The sequence below is a fragment of the Pezoporus occidentalis genome, unplaced genomic scaffold (genome assembly GCF_034315485.1).
Source record: "Pezoporus occidentalis ecotype Australia unplaced genomic scaffold, CSIRO_AGI_Poc_V1 ctg9, whole genome shotgun sequence".
NCBI lineage: Eukaryota > Metazoa > Chordata > Aves > Psittaciformes > Psittacidae > Pezoporus > Pezoporus occidentalis.
Genome location: NW_026916262.1, coordinates 1,341,662 through 1,362,827, shown reverse-complemented (window position 1 = coordinate 1,362,827; position 21,166 = coordinate 1,341,662). Strand labels below are relative to the sequence as shown.

The following is a 21,166-nucleotide window of genomic DNA, read 5'->3' as shown; positions in this document are numbered from 1 at the left end:
GCCCTAAGGAACATGAACACCAAACATGGAGGTGAGAGGGATCATGTAAAGAGCTTACAAAGCTTGTGCAGAGCAAGTCTTATGTGTACAGAAAAGTATACTAAGATGCATGCAAATCTCTATAAATACTCACATTAAGGCTGACATGTACCTTCAGTACTCTCTTGACAAATTGCTCCAAAACAGAAGACTTTTTCATCTGATAAATCTTACCACTACTCTCTGCACAGAAGCCATTTAGCTTCTGGAGATTTTAGTCTGCTGATAACTTGACTTTGGTGTACATACAGATACACGTTTATCCACTATCCTGAAATCAAAACTGCTGCCTCACTCCAACTGGGGGCCTGCGTGCTTAGACCACAGTCCACAGCAGGGAGGGAGAGGGGGGAAAGATGGTGACTACTGCAGCTGAAGGGGACAATCCAGTGTTTCTTCACTGCCGAAACGGCTTATAGAAAACCTTGGGTGGTATTTAAAGCTATTTCAGCAGAGCATAAAACAGCAACATAAACCTCAGAAACCCCCTTCAGAAGTGATCTGCACAAATCCCTGGAAATAACGGCCCTTTCTAAAGCAGAAGCTTGCAAATCACACTGCCAACAACTGTGGTTATCTTTCCAGGTGCTTCTTAATTTGCTGATGTTCAAAAGCTAAGCCAAGATTCTGAACATATGTATCTCTTTATATACAGCTAAAATTTTACATGCTCAGAGCAACCACACAACAGAGCACACATAAACAGGCTCATGTGATAAAGGTGAGGATAAACAGAATTCCACAAGCAAGTGCTTGATCTCAAAAATCAGGGAAATCCACTGAGTGTATCTGTTGCACAACTGAGCTAAGGCAGTCAGTCAGTAGTCTGGGGATTTCTAACATATCAAAACAAAACAGGGTGACTTAAGGACAGTTTAAACTTTAATTCTAGTCTCTAGCTCTTGTGGTTTTTACTCTGACTAATGTTATGTAAGCACAGTTTATGTTGGCATCTCAGTTTGTCTGAAATACTACATTTCAAATGGGGTTGGAAAAATGATCCACCCTTCCAGAGAATATTCTGAAGCAGTAACGTAACATGGACACTTATCCCTTTCTTAGATAGGTGAATTGCTTAGCAAAAGGACAGATATTTCTATCCAGTATCATGCCTGCTTGTGACTTCATTACCTTGTAGGGCTTAGTAGCCTCAAGTGAATCACAGAATCATAGAACAGCCCAAGTTGGAAGGGACCTAGAAAGACCATCCAGCCTAATCTTTGGGAATCATGGAAAACCATAAACATGAGAAAGGGAACCTAGATGAGATTATCTAGCGCCCTGTAACCACCCTCACCAGACAGAAGCAGGAGGTCATTAAAACTGCCACTGCCAATATGAACTCCTATTGAAATGCACTAAAGCGGGTGCCAGTCTTTCATAAAACACACATATTTCTGACAACCTGAAATTTGCTGGTTTTCACTTTGGTCCCCCAAACCAAAAGGGAATAGCTGTGGGCAGGAAGACAGTGCTACCCTATATAAAAGACTTGCACCCACAACTGAAACATTTTCTGTACAGATCCCTCAAGTGTTTTGTGTTTTACCTGTGGTCCATAGGGAAGCTGTTATCTTGAATGGACTGGGATGGAGGGAGATGGGTAGGGAAAACCCGGTCAGGTTTAGGAGTCTGAGCTGAGTTTGGGGAGGCATGGTGCAGTGGTGACACAGGAGTGCTGGATGGCGTCGGTGGGTTGGAGGGCCTCATTCCCACTTGTGGCTTCTGATCATAGGCACTATCAGTAAGGCAAAGGGGAAAAAGGTCAGGTTATTTTCTTTGAAGGAAAAAAAAAAGTAGCATCTACAGTGAGAAAAAACAAACAAAAGTCACATAAGCTTTTCATTTATCAGACTGGGGCAGAGGAATTCTCTATTTTACGTTAAGAAGAGCACAGAAAAAAACATGTTAGAGGCAAGTGGTTCAACGCAGCATTTTCTTCTCTGGGGCACAGATATGTATTTTTAAACTATTCAACTATTCAGTCTTACAGTGACATTCTAACAGGAGGTATACAAAATACATAAAAGTAGAAGCACCTGGACTAGAGCATGAACAGCCAGCAGTGCCTGTCAAGACTCTTTTTCAGAGCTTGCACAAACCACAAAGTGAGACAGTAAAACAATACAGCTAGAGGGAAGGAATAACAATGGTATGTTGGCTTAGCTAACCACACTAGGATGACAGCAGCCTCTCCTGACAGGGTCCCTCTCCCCCTCGCTCCCCCCCCCCCCCAAAATAAAGTGCTGGTACCACAAATATATAGATGCTATTTTCAAAGGTGTCCTGAATCAGGAAAAATCTTGAGCACACTTTGATCATCCCTCCTTCTAAACAGGAAAAATGCAGATCTTAGGCAGACACCATGCATGAACTTGCGTACTTGCTTATATCACATACCCTAGCACCCATCAAATCTATCAATGTATGCATTTTAATTTTTGAAATCAAAATTACTCCTCTGTGACCAGCCTTTTTTTCTGTTTTCTCCTTTTATAGCCAAAAAGTTAAATGTAAATGCTTTAAGTGCTAACAGCTTCGGTAGCACATTAATGAGACTAAGAACTCACAAGCTAGATAAAAGATCCTAAAGTAGACTGAAATGCCAATAAGAAATCCTTCACTGCTGACACTAAAGGAAGGAGTGACACGTAAGTGCAAACCAAAAGAAAGTCAATAAAGAATGCAGTGATATCAAGCCCCTCCACTACCCACAAATAAATAAAGCTTTTATTATCTATCCCTATAAAAGAAGATAACTTGCTTTTGAATAGGTAACAAAGATGCAAAGCCTAATGAAATAGTATTTTAAATTGTAATCACCCACAAACACACACAGATAACATCTGCAAAACTTGTTGAATACCTAATGCATTGCTCAGACCTGTCAATCTCCTGCCTGTTACACAGATCTCTCTCTTTCCCAATGTGTGCAATGCATTTTGAAAGTACTTTCAACCCAACTCACAGAAAACAAGACAGCCCTTCCTTCTACTTCAAGCTTGCACCCTGTGTTTTTAAACTCTCACCATCTCCCATGGAGAAGGAATGGAGAATATGCATTTTAATGAAAAATGCTGCTTTAAAATGGTTATGTGTTTGATACAATTGTAAACAACTCCATCAGTGTTCATCAGCTAAATGCATTATCTCATCAGTCTGTTATCTGCTGAAGAGGTAACTTTTGTAGGATCACTACTATGGTTTTATTACTCTTTAGTCAGTCCTTATTTAACTCAGCAGCTCTCACTGCAAACATGCTCCTGATTGCTTTACCTGACATTGTACAGGCACTTTTCCCCATAACTGAACTTGAATGGTTGCTCTTGACTGCAAGTGGAGCCAAGTTCTGAACATGGGCTATGGGGTTCCTTCTTGATTTTCACAGGGAGACCATGAAAAGCCACTGTAAAGTGAAAGAAAATATAATTAAAACCCAAGTACAATATTAACAATGAGCTTTCTCAAGTAAGCTAGGCACTTCTAATTAAACACATGATTAATTAAACCACTGTAATACTAAAAACAATAAAGGAAATAAACATTTCAAGTATTTCTTTGGGTGTCAATTGAAAAATAGACACCAGAGATCCTTTGCATTGGCTATTAACACTTTTATTGTTTAATAGAATGATGGCCAGGATCCCATCTCATTAGCAGGAAAATAACAGCCCACTTATATTTGGCTTAACTACTGTAAATGTTGTCAGAAGCAAAATACTTCCCAAGCACCAAATGTTTCTAAGTAATATTAGTGAGGTAGCTTTTAGCTATAAATGCAATCGTAGTTCACTTCAAAGAGTGCCACAAAAATTGCTTCAATTTTATCACTAATTTTTGACGCTATCACCACGACACCATAGTTTGAACATCACACTCTAGCCCGGCACGGACACTTATACCTCCATGGAAATCCACATACATGCAAGCAGTCCCTGTATAGGGAACCTCAGCACAAAAGCAGGACATTATTATACACCATTAAGTAGTATCATGCCCCTTCCCTTGCATCTGAACTTAGGGAAGACTGTTACACACTATTTTCTGATACTACATATGCATATGTTTAATGGGGAGGGGGAGGTAAATGAAATGCTGTCTAAGAAGCCAGCATCAGAACTAACAAACTCTGATTTGTAAGAATCTGTGAGTAAGATCTAGATTCCAGATTCTCACCATGGGTTTTCCCACAGTTGGGCAACATTCAGAAAACATTTTCACAAATGGGTCCTCTCATATCCTATTACATGCCAGCTTTTACTATTGCCTTTCAGCTGAGACATCCACAAGATAGCACTATGTTATTTAGCCACATATTTTCACAAAACTCACAAGAATTGTCTCTACAACTGCTACCGAGCTACTATATTTGATGACTAATAGTCAATTACCTGGAAAGACTACAAAGGAAAATAGGTACATAAATACAGGAGGCACAGCACAGTAACTTAAGAGACAGAGATGAAAAGCAGTGAACGTCACAAGGAAAGAACTTTTTTCTGAGCAAAACGGTCTGAATTTGCACTAAAATAAAAGACCATACAGACTTCTTGGATAAAGATTCTCACATTTTAACAATGCAACCCAGTCAGCTTTCCACCATAACTGCAAAGCAGGCTGACATCCTGTTGTTCATTTCATGTTTGCTAGTGAATTTTTGCTGCTGACTCTCCTTGCATGTCTTGGTCAGATAACACATGCCACACATTTAATGCACGTGATGGGCCCCACAACTCCAGGACAGTGGCTCAGATGCAAAAGCAGGCAACCTCTTTGACTTTAATCACAGAATTAAAACACAAGACTTTTTTAAAGCCAGTATCACGTATTTGCACAAAGGCCACATGCTGCTCTATCTTTTAATTTATTTTTTTTCATTTTAACTTTGCTACTTCCTCAGAGTTAATCTGTTATGAAAAATTACTTCCCTTATTTATTTTTAAATAACGGGAGTACAGAGACTCCCACACCACAGCCCTGTGTGGAGAACTGGCTGGGTATTTCATCACAGCGCTGAGAGCCTGAACGTCTGCTAACAGGCAGTTTTCCAGCTCACTGGCACAGGCACAAGTGAAAGCAGCACATTCATTTTGTGCAATTTGCTTTACCTTCCCACATGGAGTTGGTGCATGTAAAAGGCTGTTAAGTACTAAATTATTCCTTATCAAATCACCATCATCTGGAGTCATGATCAACACTAATTAAATTACTTTCAGTGAACACGGCTCCAGCCTGCTGCCTCGGCTGCGAGGTACATTTTATTTTGCTTACTGTACAGTCCTAGCAAGGTACAGGGCACAGTGCTAGAAGGCATCTGTGCTGTAGTTTTAATTAAAGTTTACCTCACCTTCCTCTCAGCTTTATAAGCTAGGGTAAAGTGTATCAAATCAAGTAGGTTAACACCTTCATTTCATTTAGGGGAAGCATTACAGTCCAAAGTGATTTTATATTAGATCTTTATCTTAACTAGGGCCAGAAAGATAATGTAGCTGTAAAATTTAAAGCCTTCCTCGGGCAGTCCCCTGAGACAGTCACCACGCTAAGCCTTATCTATAACTCCTTAAGTGTACACTTTTAGGGGTAGAAAGGAAAAAAGCCTGAGAAAAATACTTCCTGCATTTTTGGGGGGCTTTCTCGAAGGCTACTTGACCTTTCAAACCACATTTTAAGTGTGGCTGAAGATGACAGACTTATTCCAACACTAAAATTTCAAATATTCAAAACAGTTCTCGTATCATCAATGAAACCCTCCACCTGTCACTCTTCATAGGTGCACTCATACTGCACCTATTAAAACAGATTTTAAACATACACCATTTTGCTAAGCTCAATTTTATATTTTCAATCCATTTTCTTTTAAGGAGAGCAAGGTTGCTTATTTATACAATCTAATTTTAGTGCAGCATACCAAGCTACCAACACATCCAAATTAACAAAATGACATTTCAAACAACCAGCTCCCCACCGCTTTTTTCTTCCTGATGGCAAATTCACTTTACTTAACCCCAGAACAGTCTCAACCCTATTAAAGTAACGGGCACTCTGCCTTAATAATGATCTTATTAAGAAGTGACCAAGGGCCAAGATTTCATCCCGAGTGATTACTTACAGGTAACTACTTCCAAACTTGAAAGACAAACAATCTTACAATGTATATTCAGATGGATGTCTTCAACACCTCATCTCAGCTACTGGGGAAAATCAGGCATATCAGTATCAGAACGGACTCAATCCACAGACCCTGTCTGGAGCCTCTGTGAAGCCAACATGCAAATATGAGACAAGCAGAAGGACTGCTGCCATCTGTAGCAAATTGATTGAGGTATAATACTTTCCTGTATGCATATTCTCTGTGCATAAATATATCTGTATCGGCAGAGTAAGATGGCTCACGTGTTACACATAAAGTGCTATTGTACAGACCTAGATTTTATACAAAACCATAATAATGTCCCCACAAAGTAAACTCACACAGAACACGCAAAAATACAGGGTGAAATCTGCTACCCCTCATTCTGAAGTGCTGTTCTCCTTTGCTGTCAACATCCTAATCCTAAACATTTTGCTCATGACACCCAGTTTAAATACAAAGAACAATTTTATTAAGAACTCTGAATTTAAAGGAAGAAACATTTTGTTCCAGAAGGGAGTGTTTTGTATATTTTCCAGCCCGAGAAACAGATAGAACTGAATCATTTCTTTTGAGAAAGCTCCAGAAATGCACTGCATCAAATATAAAAGCAATAGTTTAAAATATTTTTCAATTCAAGAAATGACTGTCCAAGGCAAAGAAGAAACAAGGAATGTTTCACATGAAATTTCAAATCATTTCTGCTTTGAGCAAAAGTCATAATTTTCAAATTTCATTTTCCTGCCTCCAAGACAAAATAAAATCTATTTTCTGAAGAAAATTAATTTAAGCATATTTTTAAAAGGTATGAAATATTACTGGTAATTCAGTGATACTGGTTAAGGGCAGGCAATTTTGACTCCACTGACCAAAGAGACAAAGATGTGTTACGATCAACACTTTTAAGGCCAGAGCATTTATTATGTGGTATAAAATCAACTGACAGCAGCAACCTTACTTGTGCTAGTGAACTCTGATGTCTCGTAAGTGATACTACATTTACATGTACTAAGTTCAAGGACTTTATGTATCTGCAGAGAAAAGAAAGTAACCAGAAAAGTCACAGTAAGTCACACCCAAAACATTTCTGCTGCATGCTTCTGAACTGCTTTTTCTGAGCATTTATGCTCTCAAATCACCCTCTAAACCTGATATAGTAAATAAAGTAACTCATTTTTATGATATACTGAGGCAAAACTGTTAATATGCGATGTTAGCTTAGACAGATTTCTTGAACACATTTAAATAGAGGGGATTTGATTTTCTTAATAGCAAGATGAAAAGGCAGAAGATGTAAAAACATTTAAATTAATACCACTACAACTCCAGATGCTAGCCTGACTGGGGTGACCCAAGTAGCACTTGGTAAAATTTCAAAATCAAGAAAAGGCCCCTCTACTGATAAAGCCAACACTGACACACTTTTAAATCTATCTCCCAATACACACAGAAATGCAGCAGGCACTTCAGATACATCAGTCTCTCCAAGATTCTTTACCAGTACATTTACCTCTGCCAAGCCCTCCCCATCCCCCAGCACACAAAAATCCATTACTAAAGGGTCTAATCTCAGCTATCAGCACAGAGTGCCTTTTATGGAGCCATTAAACCATTTCTCTTGTTTACAGTGCCTGAAGAAAGATGTGAATTATGTCTGTGACAAAACAGGCGATAACATTTCTAAACTGCTATCAAAATGCAAACTGAAATACACTTAAGGACAGGGATCCTAATTTGTGTTTTTGCAATTTTCCTCGCTCACTATAACTTAACAGCACTCACCTGATGATTCAAACAAATTATTTATGCTGCAAGTACAACAGGTAGGCATTTTAATAAAAAAAAAATCCACTTTCAATAAACAAACAGTTTATTACAGGGTTCATCAAGGAGGGTAAAGTGCTGATTACTTCTCAGGTGACAGGAATGACCTAGGTGCTCTTCTCAGTAGGCATTTAAAAAAAAATCCAAATACAGTATTGTGGGTTCATACAAGGCCTGAAATGCTCGATTTCTGAAATACCATTTGAACCATACGTTCAGTATAGGTATTTGCATATCTGATGATCTAAGCTACAAAACTAAATACTTTCTAATGACCTTCTAGGTAATTAGAATGTATTTAGGTGGGAATGCCAGGCTTTACACATATTTTCTGAAGAGATTTCAAAAGCATGTATTTAACTTACGGAACAATAGCTTGCTTCATTCTGGAGGCTATTTATTTATTTCAAGATCATTATGATTTGACCTACAGACTTTTGTAGATAGCTACTCTGAATTTCAACCACCATTTAACAGGCATTTGATTAAAGACAAGGGGACACAAAAGCAGGGTGGTCTTTCCATTTCGTTCCACTATACATTAAGATGAGAAATTCTGCAGCTAACCTTTGGGATGCATAGGAGGTACTAGGTGAAGCAGGTGTCAGACCTGCTGACCACTCCTTCCTACTCTAGAGGTTGCTGCTGCTGCAGCTGAATGTGGCATGCAGCCTCATGTATTAACAAAAACTGAAATAAAAACATCATGGTGGAGAGGTGACAGATGAAGGACAGACAGTAGGAGGACAGACAGTAAAGGCTGGCAATTGAGTCTTTTCAACTAAACTGTTCTCAGATTTTGAATTAAAGCCTATGCACACAGACCACTGCAACAGCTGTCAGAACTGACTGCAAGCATGGATGACTGAGGCAAGATCTGCAACTGCTTTCACCCCAGGCAATCTCTTGCCTAGGCAATGGCAAAAAAAACCTTTTTGTTCCTGACCACTGCAACAGCTGCAAAGATGAGCAAGACTTGAAGACTGTGGAATGATTTAGAAGTGGCTGAACAGATTACATCTACACTGGCTCCACCAAATTCTTCAACCATTTGATCTATCAAAGTCAGTTCTATCAGATTTTAGCTGTGCTCCAGTCAACTGGATTTCATTTAGGTCCCGCTCTCTGCCAGATACTGTAAGAAGCTGGTGACAAATTGGATATATGACACACAGAGATGTATCATCACTGTGGTTTCAGAGACTATCCTGGCAGTTTATATAAGAACTCAACATATGAACATAGACAAGAGACCCCAGCTTTCACTACCTCACAAACGAAAGCTGCTAGAAAAGGGGGAATGGGAAGGGGGGAGGAAAATCTAAGCAATCCTGTCAAGTAGTTTCTTGGAGTGTATGATCTCCATCCTATGGGTGCATCTAGAAAACTAGAACTTGCCTGAGAGGCAGAATTCGGCCTTACAGACAACCGGCCTCCATGCAGTCCCACTGCATGGTGACCACTCACCTGAAACAGTCTGCATTTCTGCTTGAGTGCTTGTGTGTGTGCAGACAGAGTCAAATGGAAGCAAGCATACCAGATATGCAAGCATGCCTCTGTGATGATACATTACGTACGGTTAAAACATGTGTAATACCTTTAAGGGCAGTAAGCATTTTCTTCTTCCAATGCATATATGTAACCAGGAAGAAAATGAGGAAACAGCATGCAGAAGGGATAAGATAGAAATGTGTGAAAATGCACTGTACAAAAAACTAGCTCTTTCCTATGTGGCAGCCTCGCTTTAAGTCCAGGTAAGGAAAACGAAGGATAGCTGGTATCACAGCAAATGCTCTGTCACCCCTCATCTCAGTGCCCTTTCCCTGAAAGTGGAACTTCATGACTGGGCAGTACTTGGCAAACCCCTTAGATATGATTCCATCAATTCAGTCTTTGCCTTGGCTTCAGATCAGATCCTTCCAGCCCCTACTAGCTCAATAGATAGAAACAGCATGGGACCTCATTTTTTGGAAGCTAGTTCTGAATGATGAGCCCAAGCACCAGCTTTCAAAGCCAACTGGCAAGAACAGAATACGTGGGCAAGATGGATCTATTTGAGAACCTTGTTTAACAAAAAGAAAATACCAGCTTTGAAGTAATCTGTCACCTTTACTGGAAAATATGCAACTACAAATGCACTTTAATAACAGTTAGAACTCATTCTGTGAAATGAAGCAAATTGCTTATTTTCTCTTACAGCCTAAAGCATACAATACCTTGCATATCAATTAACGGTCTACTTGAATACTGCATTGCACAAATGCTTTAAAATCAGTCTTTAAAATCCTCAGGGGGTGGGGAGAGATAGGGTGTAAAGAATAAAAGACAGCCCCAAACTGTGGGATTTTATCCTCAAAGTCTACATGGACTGTTCTGAGGTGACATGGTATGAAAAGAAAAAAACACTGATTCTGAATTTGGATTAGGAAGAAGGAGCAAGCAGGTGAGAATGAACTGCACTGAAAGCTGGAATTTATTCCTCCTTACTATGACAGAGTTTCAAGGTGGAAAATAAGACCACATTTTCCCACAACTGATATTGGGAAGTTCTGGACCTTAAAATCTCCAGTAGTGCATCCGCATCAACAAGCATTGTTTGTTAAAATAACTTTCTTTTGCTTTGGAGTAAGAAAGGTTGTTGTTTTTTTTTTTATTATTTTTTTATTTTTAAAGCAAAAATCATCACAGATTACAGACTAAAAGACAAAACCCAAATATTGATGAAAATAGATTTTAAATTAACTGAATCACCTGTTCACATCTAGACTATATTACTTCTACATAACCACCATAATTCTTCCCTGTCTTTACTATGATCTGGCATTAACACAAAGCCTCTGAGGTTGAACTAGAGAACAGGGCAATTTCACTGTACCTACAGCACATCAAAGTTGCATCACTCCCCATAGAACAGGTTTATGTGAGGGCATTTGTACACAGGGAAAAGTGAGAAACAAAATCATTATTACTATGCAGACCTATACCACTTCCCTACAGCAGAGCTTATCTGACTCCTAAACAAGACACTGCTGCCCCTGTTCTTCTAGATTCTTCCTCATAATGGAAATAAATATCATACTTTAACTGAAATGCGTTTTTCTAACACTTGTGTGCTAAGACACTAAAAATCTTTGCCAAGTTAGCTATTTCTGGGCAGCTAACCCAAACCCCCCCTGCCACGACAGATGCAGCCTTCCTGAGAGGTGGAGGAGTTCCCAGTGTGGAACAGAGGGGCACAACATTAGAGGTTGCACCCATACAGCTTAATAAATGGTTCAGTACTATAAATCCCCATTTTTAGTGCAAGATACCCCTCATTTGCTTGTCTGTGCAGTTGCAATTTCTGAAATATTTATCAGAGTTACTGAGGGTACACCTGCAGCTTTCTGATGCTGGAAGTGCTGGAGGCACCACAGAGATAATTCAGATATTTGTAGCCACTTGGCTTCTTATTTAAAAGGACCATGCTGGTTGAAAACTTAAGTCTGCAAGTATGTTCAGTACAGCAAAAATTAAAAGGGTAAACCACCTGGCTACAGAAGGAAGGGGAAGAAAAGAAGCTTTCAGTAAATACCAACGAAAGTTAACCTACACCCTAAACACCATGAAGGAGCAATTCCAAGAGGCTGCTCTGGTAAACACGTTGTTAAGACACTATAGGTCCTTTGGCCTAATTTGAGACTACATTTGGGCAGCTGCTAACCAGCTGAACTGCCACACGGTGTTAGAAGACACTATCCTTTTTACCTCCAAGGAAAGGAACAATTTGGTACGATTTTGGTTAGCTGACCCCTCTTCTTCTCCACCCCCAAAAGATTTCAGCTTCTAGTTAAGAATTGTCTGGAAGGTATTTTCATACAGCAGGAGCTGCAGTTACTGACACCGTTTCTCAGCCTCTGAAAGCAGCAATCTCACAGAAATGATGTCACAGGCACTGTTTTATTCTGATTTATGCCCCCTTCATTCAGTGCTCTCTTTTCTTGCCAGACAGCTACCTGTCCAGCTGTATGAGACTTGCAGTAGCAGGCACCAGAGGGGAAAGAGCTGCTGGAGGGGCTCTGACTCCCAGCAAGTACCTCCAGGGCAAAAGTTAACCTGCTGACAAATACCATGGACACTGGATAACTCTGAGAAGAATACAAGGAAATTTGCAGAACATTGGTGGGAGGGAGAAAGGGAGGATTAAGCTAGGAGGAGTAAACTGGCTTGCTTTGATGTCTGAGGAAAACAGGTGAGGCAGGAGGGAGAGCTCTCCCTGTCCCCCTGCCCCCAGAATAAACAGAAGCTTAGGGCTCTCTGGAGGAGGAAGCAGTAACATAGTAAAAACTAAACCACCTGGGTTCTGCAGCAGTTGATCTAAAACCCATGGACAGCACAAGATGATTGGGGATGGGGGGGAAGTCTGAAGTATACTGGATCTGCAACCTCCAGGACCTCACAGAGAAACAGGGCTGCTCCTCATCTGCATTAGCTTTCAGAGTTAAAATTCTGGAGAGATCAGGGGCATTTATTCCTACAGTTCCTTATAATGTACATGGCTCCAAAGGCTCACAGGCAGGATGCAAGGAGGGGCGATCCACCTTTAGAACTCCTGCTAAAGAGGAAGACCTTAATGAAAAACCAAGCCTGGGAGAAAACTTAAATTGTATTCCTACCTGGGAATTATCAATAAAGTTAAATGCAAAGAGAAGAGCTGGCCACTAAATCGGGGTCTGTGTGCTTTTCTGAGGACAGGAGTTCCATTTGCAGCAATTTCCAAAATTTAATTTAAATTATAAGACATAATGGCTAAGCGCTACATAACTTCCATTACCAAAATATCCAAGTGAGATAATATCCCAGCATTTTATATAAACACACACTTTCCACTTCAGGTAAATCTGCAGTTTGAGGGTTTCAGGTCTGTATTTTAATGGGGTTTGTAAAAACAGAATTATGAAGAAAACTTTGGAAATTATAACAAGTATTTTTGCCAAAAGCAACAGTAAGCCTTAAAATAACCCATTTCATATTTTATGCATTTATAGTTTTAAAGGTATCATCAACTTGATACTTAAGAAATCATGCCCACAGCAGAAAACAAAAGAGGAACCGATTCTGCCTCATTTCCCATCTTACGGAAAAGTTTCAAGTTACATCAGTGTAGTTATTATTTTGTTGTTGTTCTTTTCTGATGTATTCATGCAAGAATTAATAAGCAGCTGTTGATGAGAAGGCTGATCTTGTACTTGCAGCTGGACAAAATGTGACAGAAACTGGATTTAACCTCTGATTCTGCCTTTTGCTGTTCACAGCCTAAACAACCTGTGTCAGAAGGCTGATTTTAGTTTAAAGTCGCTCTGCCTTAGGAGCCTAGCTTCAGAACCAGTGTCAGTTTGCTTCCCTATAAAATAGGAGTATCCTCATAGTAAAAGAGCATCATAATAAAAGATTATCCTTAAGGATAATCATGCCTATCTGTCAGTTAGCTACTCAAAAAAACACAAAAGCAAGAGAAGCCAATAAATAATGAAAAGGACTACACACTGAGTGCTCTTTCGCATGAATAAAACAACTAATTTAAAAGATTATTTACAATTTGTTTTTATATTGGCAACTCTCAATGACAGGCACTAAAAGGAACAAAACTGCATTTTGAGAAGATAATTTTAAATTTGATTTTGCCTTTAACAATAAAAATATGTATATATTCATAAAACAAGTATACACAAACTCAGTGTAGCTAATGGGCTTTTTTTTCTTTTTACTTCATTGGAAGATTGAGACTGTCACCATTCTAAATACATGTGGTCTTCATGTTTCAATGTTAAATTTTCACAAATGCTTGCTAGTAAGGCAATTGTAACAGATCATTAGGTCATTAAAATCGGAAATCTACATCTTTAGTTCACTACCAAAAACCACTGCAAAAACTGTGATCTCGATTGGAAAAGGTGCAGGCTATTGAAAAAAGTCAACAATAAAATTCAACCCACAAGTTGTATCACTGATTCAACAGGGAAACAAAGAAGCCATTGTCAGAAGTGGTTACGTCTAGGAACATAAAGTCAGGACTTAAATAAGTAGCCCAATATTCAAAGAGCTTTAGCAAAGTGCTTTCTGAAGCCAGTGGAATTTTGATCACCAGCAACCAGGCTCCAATTCTCGGCACAGATCTTTAAAGCTCTGCCACTACTTACTTAAAGCGTTATTACTGCAATTGAACATACACTACCAATACATGCCCTGCACATTTCTTCTGAAGTCAATTGGTCCTGAAGGTATATGATTATTTTACACATGTCTGCAATCAGCAAGACTAACAATTATATTTCTTATATGCATGCATATATACATACATACATGAATATACAGAATATGTATATATACAAGTTGAGTATACACTACAGTATATACACACATGCTTGCACTAATCCAGCTCCCAGATTCTAATCCCAAATGCTTGAAATTTTGGTCTTTATTGAATACTGACACTTCTCAAAGTCTCTTTTTGTCTCAATTTCTGTTAGTGCTCTGGTCATGTGAAATTTTATTTACGGATGGGTAAATAAGGAAAAATCACACTCTGTTTCAGCATGAAGACTGAGTATTAAAAAAAAACCTGAACTTTTTATCTTTTTTAAGTATACTTTAGAAGCAGAAAGGAAACAACATTTTAGCGAAGAGGATCAAATCAGCAGTACTAGGAACTGGTTTTGCACACGTAATTTTTCAAATGTCCTTGGTGACAACTCATAATATATAAATTTAAGATAAAAACCTGGCCAGTCAGTAACCTTCCTATTCAGTGACTTCAGGACTCAGCAGCAAATGTCACTGCTAAAAAATATTTCACTACATTAACTTAGTGGCAACCACATTTGCTGAATAAATTCATAAACTGCCATAGGAAAAAAAGACAACCAGAAATGAAGCTGCTAATGATTCACTCTTTTCTAACATGTATAATCCTCAGTTTACAGAACAAATAGATACATAAGAATAAAGATAGCCTTTACCAAAACGGTCCACTTCTCTGTTCACCTCATCAAGGTCAAACTATAATCCAGGAACGGGTAAGAGTAATGCACTGAATATGAGGACAACATCAAGAATAAGTGGAAGGAAAAGAATCCTCCTCAGGGAAAGGACTGGAGCACGTGCCTTGAAAAAGTAACCAGTTTTCCACTTACCAGTTTGGACTAGGTTTAGATCATTCCTAGAAAAAAATGACAATTTCTAAAAGTCAAAAAAATTAATAATTATCATCATTTATGCAGATTTATCAGCTTATAAATGGCTTCACCATAATTACTTCCCAGTACTGAAATGCACAGGACCAAAACAAAAGGACACAGAATCTGAAACAAGGGCTGTTTTTCCTGTACGCTTACAGAGGGCTAGCGATATCAGTCCTACATAACATGAATGTGTCACAGACTCTCCAATGTTTAACTGATGTTTTGAGGACTGTTGCTCTCTCCTCCCTTTTTTTCCTGCTATACCCTTTGAAAACTTCACAGCAGTCTGTAGGAGAGCCTGACTTGTCTTCAGTTGCTGAGGCAGCAAACAGAAGAAAAAAAGACAAAAAAATGATACAGACTGTAAATACATTTTACTGAAAGAAACATATGAAATAAATAGAAATGGATGGACTCAGCTTGCAGCCTGCCTCCGTATTTTACACCATCCCAGAGTTTATGGATTTCCAAATCATTACTTGAGCTGCTCTTGGAATACAAAACACATTTTGCAAGAACACTGCATGGAAAGCAGTTTAAGTAGAATACCAGTATTGTATCAAAATAGAACATGAAGACCCTTCAGTCTGTCTTGTTTGGTTTTTGTGTGAAAATACAGTTGGAACAAGCTGAAACAAATTTCTGCATACTTTGATTAATACAACTGGAACTGAACAGATGCTCTAATACACATATACTCCTGATGAAATTAACCTAACAACTATCTGTTTTAAACCAGAAATAGCTGTAGTGCTCAGAAAATGCTGCCGTGACTACAAATTACAATGTGAGGATTGCCTGTATTCCTTGTGGGGAAGGGAGGAGGGGAGGCTTCCTCAGAGGAAATAGGGGGAAAAAAAAAAAAAATATTTTTTTGAAAAAGTGAAAATTCAACATTTTGAATAAAATATGTTTAATGTTTTGGAGTTTATGTAAACAGACTTTAGGAAGCAATCTGACAGCCTTAAGAAATTACCATTTGAAAGAAAAAAGGTCTACATGTTTCATCTTTGATCTGTGAGACAGATTTATCACAGGACAGGACGACTGAAGTTTATTCATTAGCTGATAACCTCCACATGCAACCCAAGCCTTTAATCTGCAATAAAACAGCAAACGAGGATGAAGCTCTGAGGAAAGGAAACTAAGTCAGTTCAGCTGAGCAGGGCCATGCCAGTGGAAGGCCAGGGGGGAGAGGGAGGGACAAAACCTGGGAAGAGCAGCCCTATCCAGCTGCTTGGGCTCATCCATGCCCCAGAGAGCTGAAGATCAGCAGGTTCACTGTGGCTGGCACAGCTAAGCCCCATTCTGCATAAGGCGGCTGCTGTCTCTGCTGGGATGCCCAGAGGTACATTTGCATTAGCAATAAAATTCACATGACAGCATGCAGGGCACTCTGAAAGGAATACCTTCCACTTTAAAAGTTTTACAAATCAAAAGCTGTGTACTTGGTATGGTATTGTCATTTGTTTTACAGTACTATAGCCACCATCAACATTTGCAAGATGTGTGAGCTGCTACTACTACCACAGTCCAGGAGAACCTAAAGTCCTTGCACCTTCAAAGCCAGTTGTTTAGTATAAAAACACAAGCAGAAAAGCAAATAAACAGAAACAGCTTATTAAAATCAAAGCAAACCTGCAAATTCTCTACTATTAAGTTTGTAAGTTAAAGGCATTATGGTTGACAGTCTGCCTCTTGGTAAAACTTCTTCAAGAACTAAACCTTGCAATAATGCAAAAGGTCACAACTATGGCAGATTTAAGTGTTTCCCAAAATCCTCTAGAGGAAGAAGGGGGAAGAAAAAAAATCCGTAGTAGCACAGTTTAATGCCCAGCAATGAACCACAAAATGAGCCCACAAAGTTCTATGAAAGACACCAGTTCCTAATTTCTTCTGAATGAGAATAAAAAAAAAAAAAAAGTTAACAGCTGGTAACAGTTTCAGTCCTGCTTTAAACAAAGAAAACAAGTGCTTAGGGACGCAATGAAAGAAGTGAGGCTACAGCAACTACGGAGGGAGGGAGATAAGGTGGTCAGCATCGACTACTCAGTCTGACCTCTCCAGCTCTTACAACCACAATTGCATTGGACTCTCTTTGTAAAATGCTTTTGAGATGTCTAGGTAAGTGATCATTAAGAAAGCTGTGTATCTCACAGCAGAGTCATACATGCATTTCTGTACCTACTTCAAACCGAGAAACAAAGATGTTAAGCAACATGCCCAAGGTCATGCAAAGCTAAGGCCAAGAACAAACCACAGAGCCACGACTCCCACAGCCCTTTAGAAAGAATCTGTCACAGCTGGGCATGCACTAAAATAAATAAGTAAATGTCTCTGTATTTGACAATGTCTCACCTATGAAAGGAAGTAGTTTCAAGACAAGTGGCAAGAAACAAAACACAGCTGCATCAGAAAGTCCTACCAAGGAATAGGGAAGCACCAAGAATAAATATCACCACCTTGTAGGATATTTGCCAGACTGCTTGTAGCACTGCCATGCTTGCAGAGCTACACTTAAAGAAAAGGTGATTCCAGCCACACAGACAATTAAAAAAAAAAAAAAAGTAAAAAAACCCAAACCCGAAAACATGCTGGTGTGTGCAACTTGCCACACACAGAAAACCAAAACGCTACCAACTGTGATTTCTAGGACATTGTGCACTACAAAGACTACCAGCTGCCTATATAGTGAATCATCACGTTAAAAACGTTGTCATGTTTTTCAGTCCACTAAATTTTTTTCTAGAAGCTGCAAAATTAAGCTTTTCTGCATCATCAATAAAAACAAACCCAATAACCAGATCTACTTTTGACTTCAGTAGGCCTATCAGAACCTAACATTATTCTGGTGTTTTGTACTTTGTTTTAGCTGTGTGGGGTTTTTCCACCAAAATATGTCAATATTTTCCAAAAAGGAAATTAAAAAAACAAAGCCTTTTTCACCTAATAGTGCAATAAAAAAAAAAAAAAAAAGATTTGTATGCTGCAAACATGTAAATAAATACTAAAGCTTCTCCTCATTAAATTGCATTTGGAATATCCTAAGCCATTAGTTAAAACGACAGAAGAATACAGCTACCTGAAGCCTATGTAAAGAAACTCTCTTTAGCAGGCTTTTAAAGATTGCAAGCCAGAGCATTTAAAAAGCACATTCCTGAATAATTTAAGGCTCCTGGCATCTACATTGAAACAGCTCCTTTGCTAGACCTAGAGGGAAAAAAACCAGAGGTAAGAGAAAGAATAAAGGTTGTGAGAGATCAGTGACAAATCACTACTAAAAAAGTATTTTTCCTATCTTGAAGTTTAATCAGACTTGGAGAAGCATGGATTTTACAGCCAGTCCTTCCCACTTACTGTCAACAGCTATGGTCTAACATTAACATTTACCCCATGGCAGTGTTAAGTTAAGGCTACGACGGTCAGGGAAACAATACAGGAACAAAATGAAAGATAAAGAAGGAAACCGATCAAGAAAGTGAAGCACAGCACAAATCCTCATTATCAGAAATTCAATAAGAAATAAAAAGCAAAAGTTAAAAGCTAGAGTTTATAGGGTAACCTGCATTTTAGGACAAAAGAAGAAAGAGTGGGAAAAAGAAACCCACCAAACTGGAAGAACAGACCAACGTAAATATGTATTATTAAAGCAAAATAAAACATGATCATGCCATTAAGACACCAGGCAATCTGGTTTGGTGCAGGGTAATCCCCATTTTTAACCAACTGTACCAAGGTCGAATTACAAATCAGTGTATTGTTGAGAGTACCAGGTTTTCTCTGCCAAATACATCCTTTAAACATCCGCAAATCCTACCTACTTCCTCTTGTGTCTGTCATAGAAACCATCCAAACAATAGGAGCAAGCAATCTTCATCTCAACAGCTATTGACTTCAAGCAAACTGAACACTTGATTCATCTTTACTCCTAGATTGGAAAGTCCTTGCTGTTCTACAGTACCTGAAAGCTTCACCTCTGATTGCAACCAGTTCAGGATCTGGCTCCTCCTCAGTATATGCAAACGGACTTGAAACAATAGGAAAACTTATCTGAGGAAGTTAACACAGTTCACCCTTCTCCACATGTGAATACTGACTTTATAAAGACAGAAAAACTAAGTCTTCTGAATTAGATAAGAATTTGGAAGAAGTGTCACATACAGAATGCTGATTTTTTTTTTTTTTTAAAAAAAAAAAAGCATTCACCTTTTTGGAAAAACAGATTTTGCATTTTTGCTTTACACAGCTTTTAACATAATTGCTAAAAGAAGAGTCATTAGGAAAGTTCAGTTGCAGAAAGCAGAAAGTTATGAGAAACTAAACTGTGATTTGTTTTTCAAATTTCACCTGAACAGGCCAGCTGTTATCTGCTCTTCATTCTGCTTACTCTGAGCTAAACTACCAAAAGGTTCTTTGTGACAGGTATTAAAAATCAAAAAGATATTTAAAAAAAAGGTAATACAAGACGGACAAGATGGGGCTTTGGATGCTGTGACAAGAAAGAAAGGTTCAGAAGTGCAGACATTTGTAACGTTACAGCAGGAAGGGCCTCTTTCCAGAAGACATAGCAGAGTCGCAAAAGAAAAAAAATTAAAAAAAAATTTAACTTTAAACAGGTAAACTGAAGTTAGAAGCATTAAGGGGAAGCTTGACGTGCTGGATTCTTTGCTAGCAGAAATATGCGTAATTCCAGTAATGTCAATAATACCACATGAAGTTATGCTAGCTCTTGATCTCACCCATAATTTCTAAAGCCCACACCTAACTATAAATATATAGATTGGATTTGCTTTTTGAAAACTGATTGAAGATTAATAGCAACTCATAATTGAAATATTCATGGTCTCAACCTAGCTTTGAAGTTACCCTAAGTGGATAAAATGGATTGTATATCTAATCTAAACTAAATGTTTCCCTTAGTTACCAATACCAGTGCAGTTTCACTAGTTAAAATCATTACTACAGAAAAGAAATGCAAAACCCACGGTACTTTAAGGGGCATTTAATGCTGCTAGCGCTAGGACATAGCGTATGATCTTGGCAGTATCAGTTCCCCTACTACTTTCCACACCTTTGCTTCAGGAGCTGACTAACTTGGTGATTTCAAGGCAAGGAAGTTTTAACAGCAGCATTCTGTTACCAATGTTTCACTTTAAGACCACAAATCTACCTCAGGTTTAAAGCCCATTTCTCAAGCAATGAAGCTAGAAATAAAACTGCACTTAATTTTTGTACCTTTACTGCAGACTATGACTGTTTCAGTGGAGCACTTCAGTGTTCTTTACATACTCTGCACATCACACCCACACGCACCACACACCTGTATACAGCTTCATAAACGAAATTTGTGCCGCAAATCACAGTTCAGTTGTCTGAACTGTGACCAGCTGAACAGCTGTGACCCCTTTCATTGGTTTACACTTCTGTGCTTCACCATTTTTGGCTCAAGAATGTATTAAACAATGAATCTCTAAAAGCTTGCCCATCCTCTCCCATGTTTAAAAAAATAATAATAACAATTTAAAAAAACAAAAGCCAAGAGCTCCTGCCAGTAACAGGGTGAGCACTGTACAGACTCATAGATTATATATAGTAAGTCATTATAATAGAGTTTGAAGGCAAGTTTGGAACCTAGAGAAAACAGTCACAATTGAGCTTCTTTTGCAGCAATAATTTCCCCATGGCTTTGGTTCTGTTGATCTCCGTTCCTGTTTTGCAGAGCCCACAGCTACATACATTATACCCAAGTATATGTCTGAAACTCCATAACCTTTGCCAGAGTAACTCTCCAGGAAGCTATCCTGACCTTTACTTAAGATAAAGAAACCAACTGAAATGAAGAAATAAATGTGCCTTTGATAATACTGTGTAAGCTAAGAAACTCCGAAATACAACGGCATTTATAAAATAGCCATATTAGGAGAATTTCTTTGTCACCAAAAGCAGTGACCAG

General features: G+C 38.7%; 1 protein-coding gene across 5 annotated transcripts in view; it reads right to left on the bottom strand.

Annotated features, from left to right (window-relative positions):
- Window positions 1-21,166, bottom strand: part of ETV1 (ETS variant transcription factor 1) — a 64,669-nt gene that overhangs the window by 28,388 nt on the left and 15,115 nt on the right. For all 5 annotated transcript variants that reach the window (XM_062605127.1, XM_062605123.1, XM_062605125.1 and 2 more), the window contains 2 exons: window positions 3,316-3,445; window positions 1,589-1,777 (listed from right to left, as the gene is read on the bottom strand). In XM_062605127.1, coding sequence (XP_062461111.1) covers window positions 1,589-1,777; window positions 3,316-3,445 — 319 coding nt within the window. The remainder of the gene's footprint in view (window positions 1-1,588; window positions 1,778-3,315; window positions 3,446-21,166) is intronic.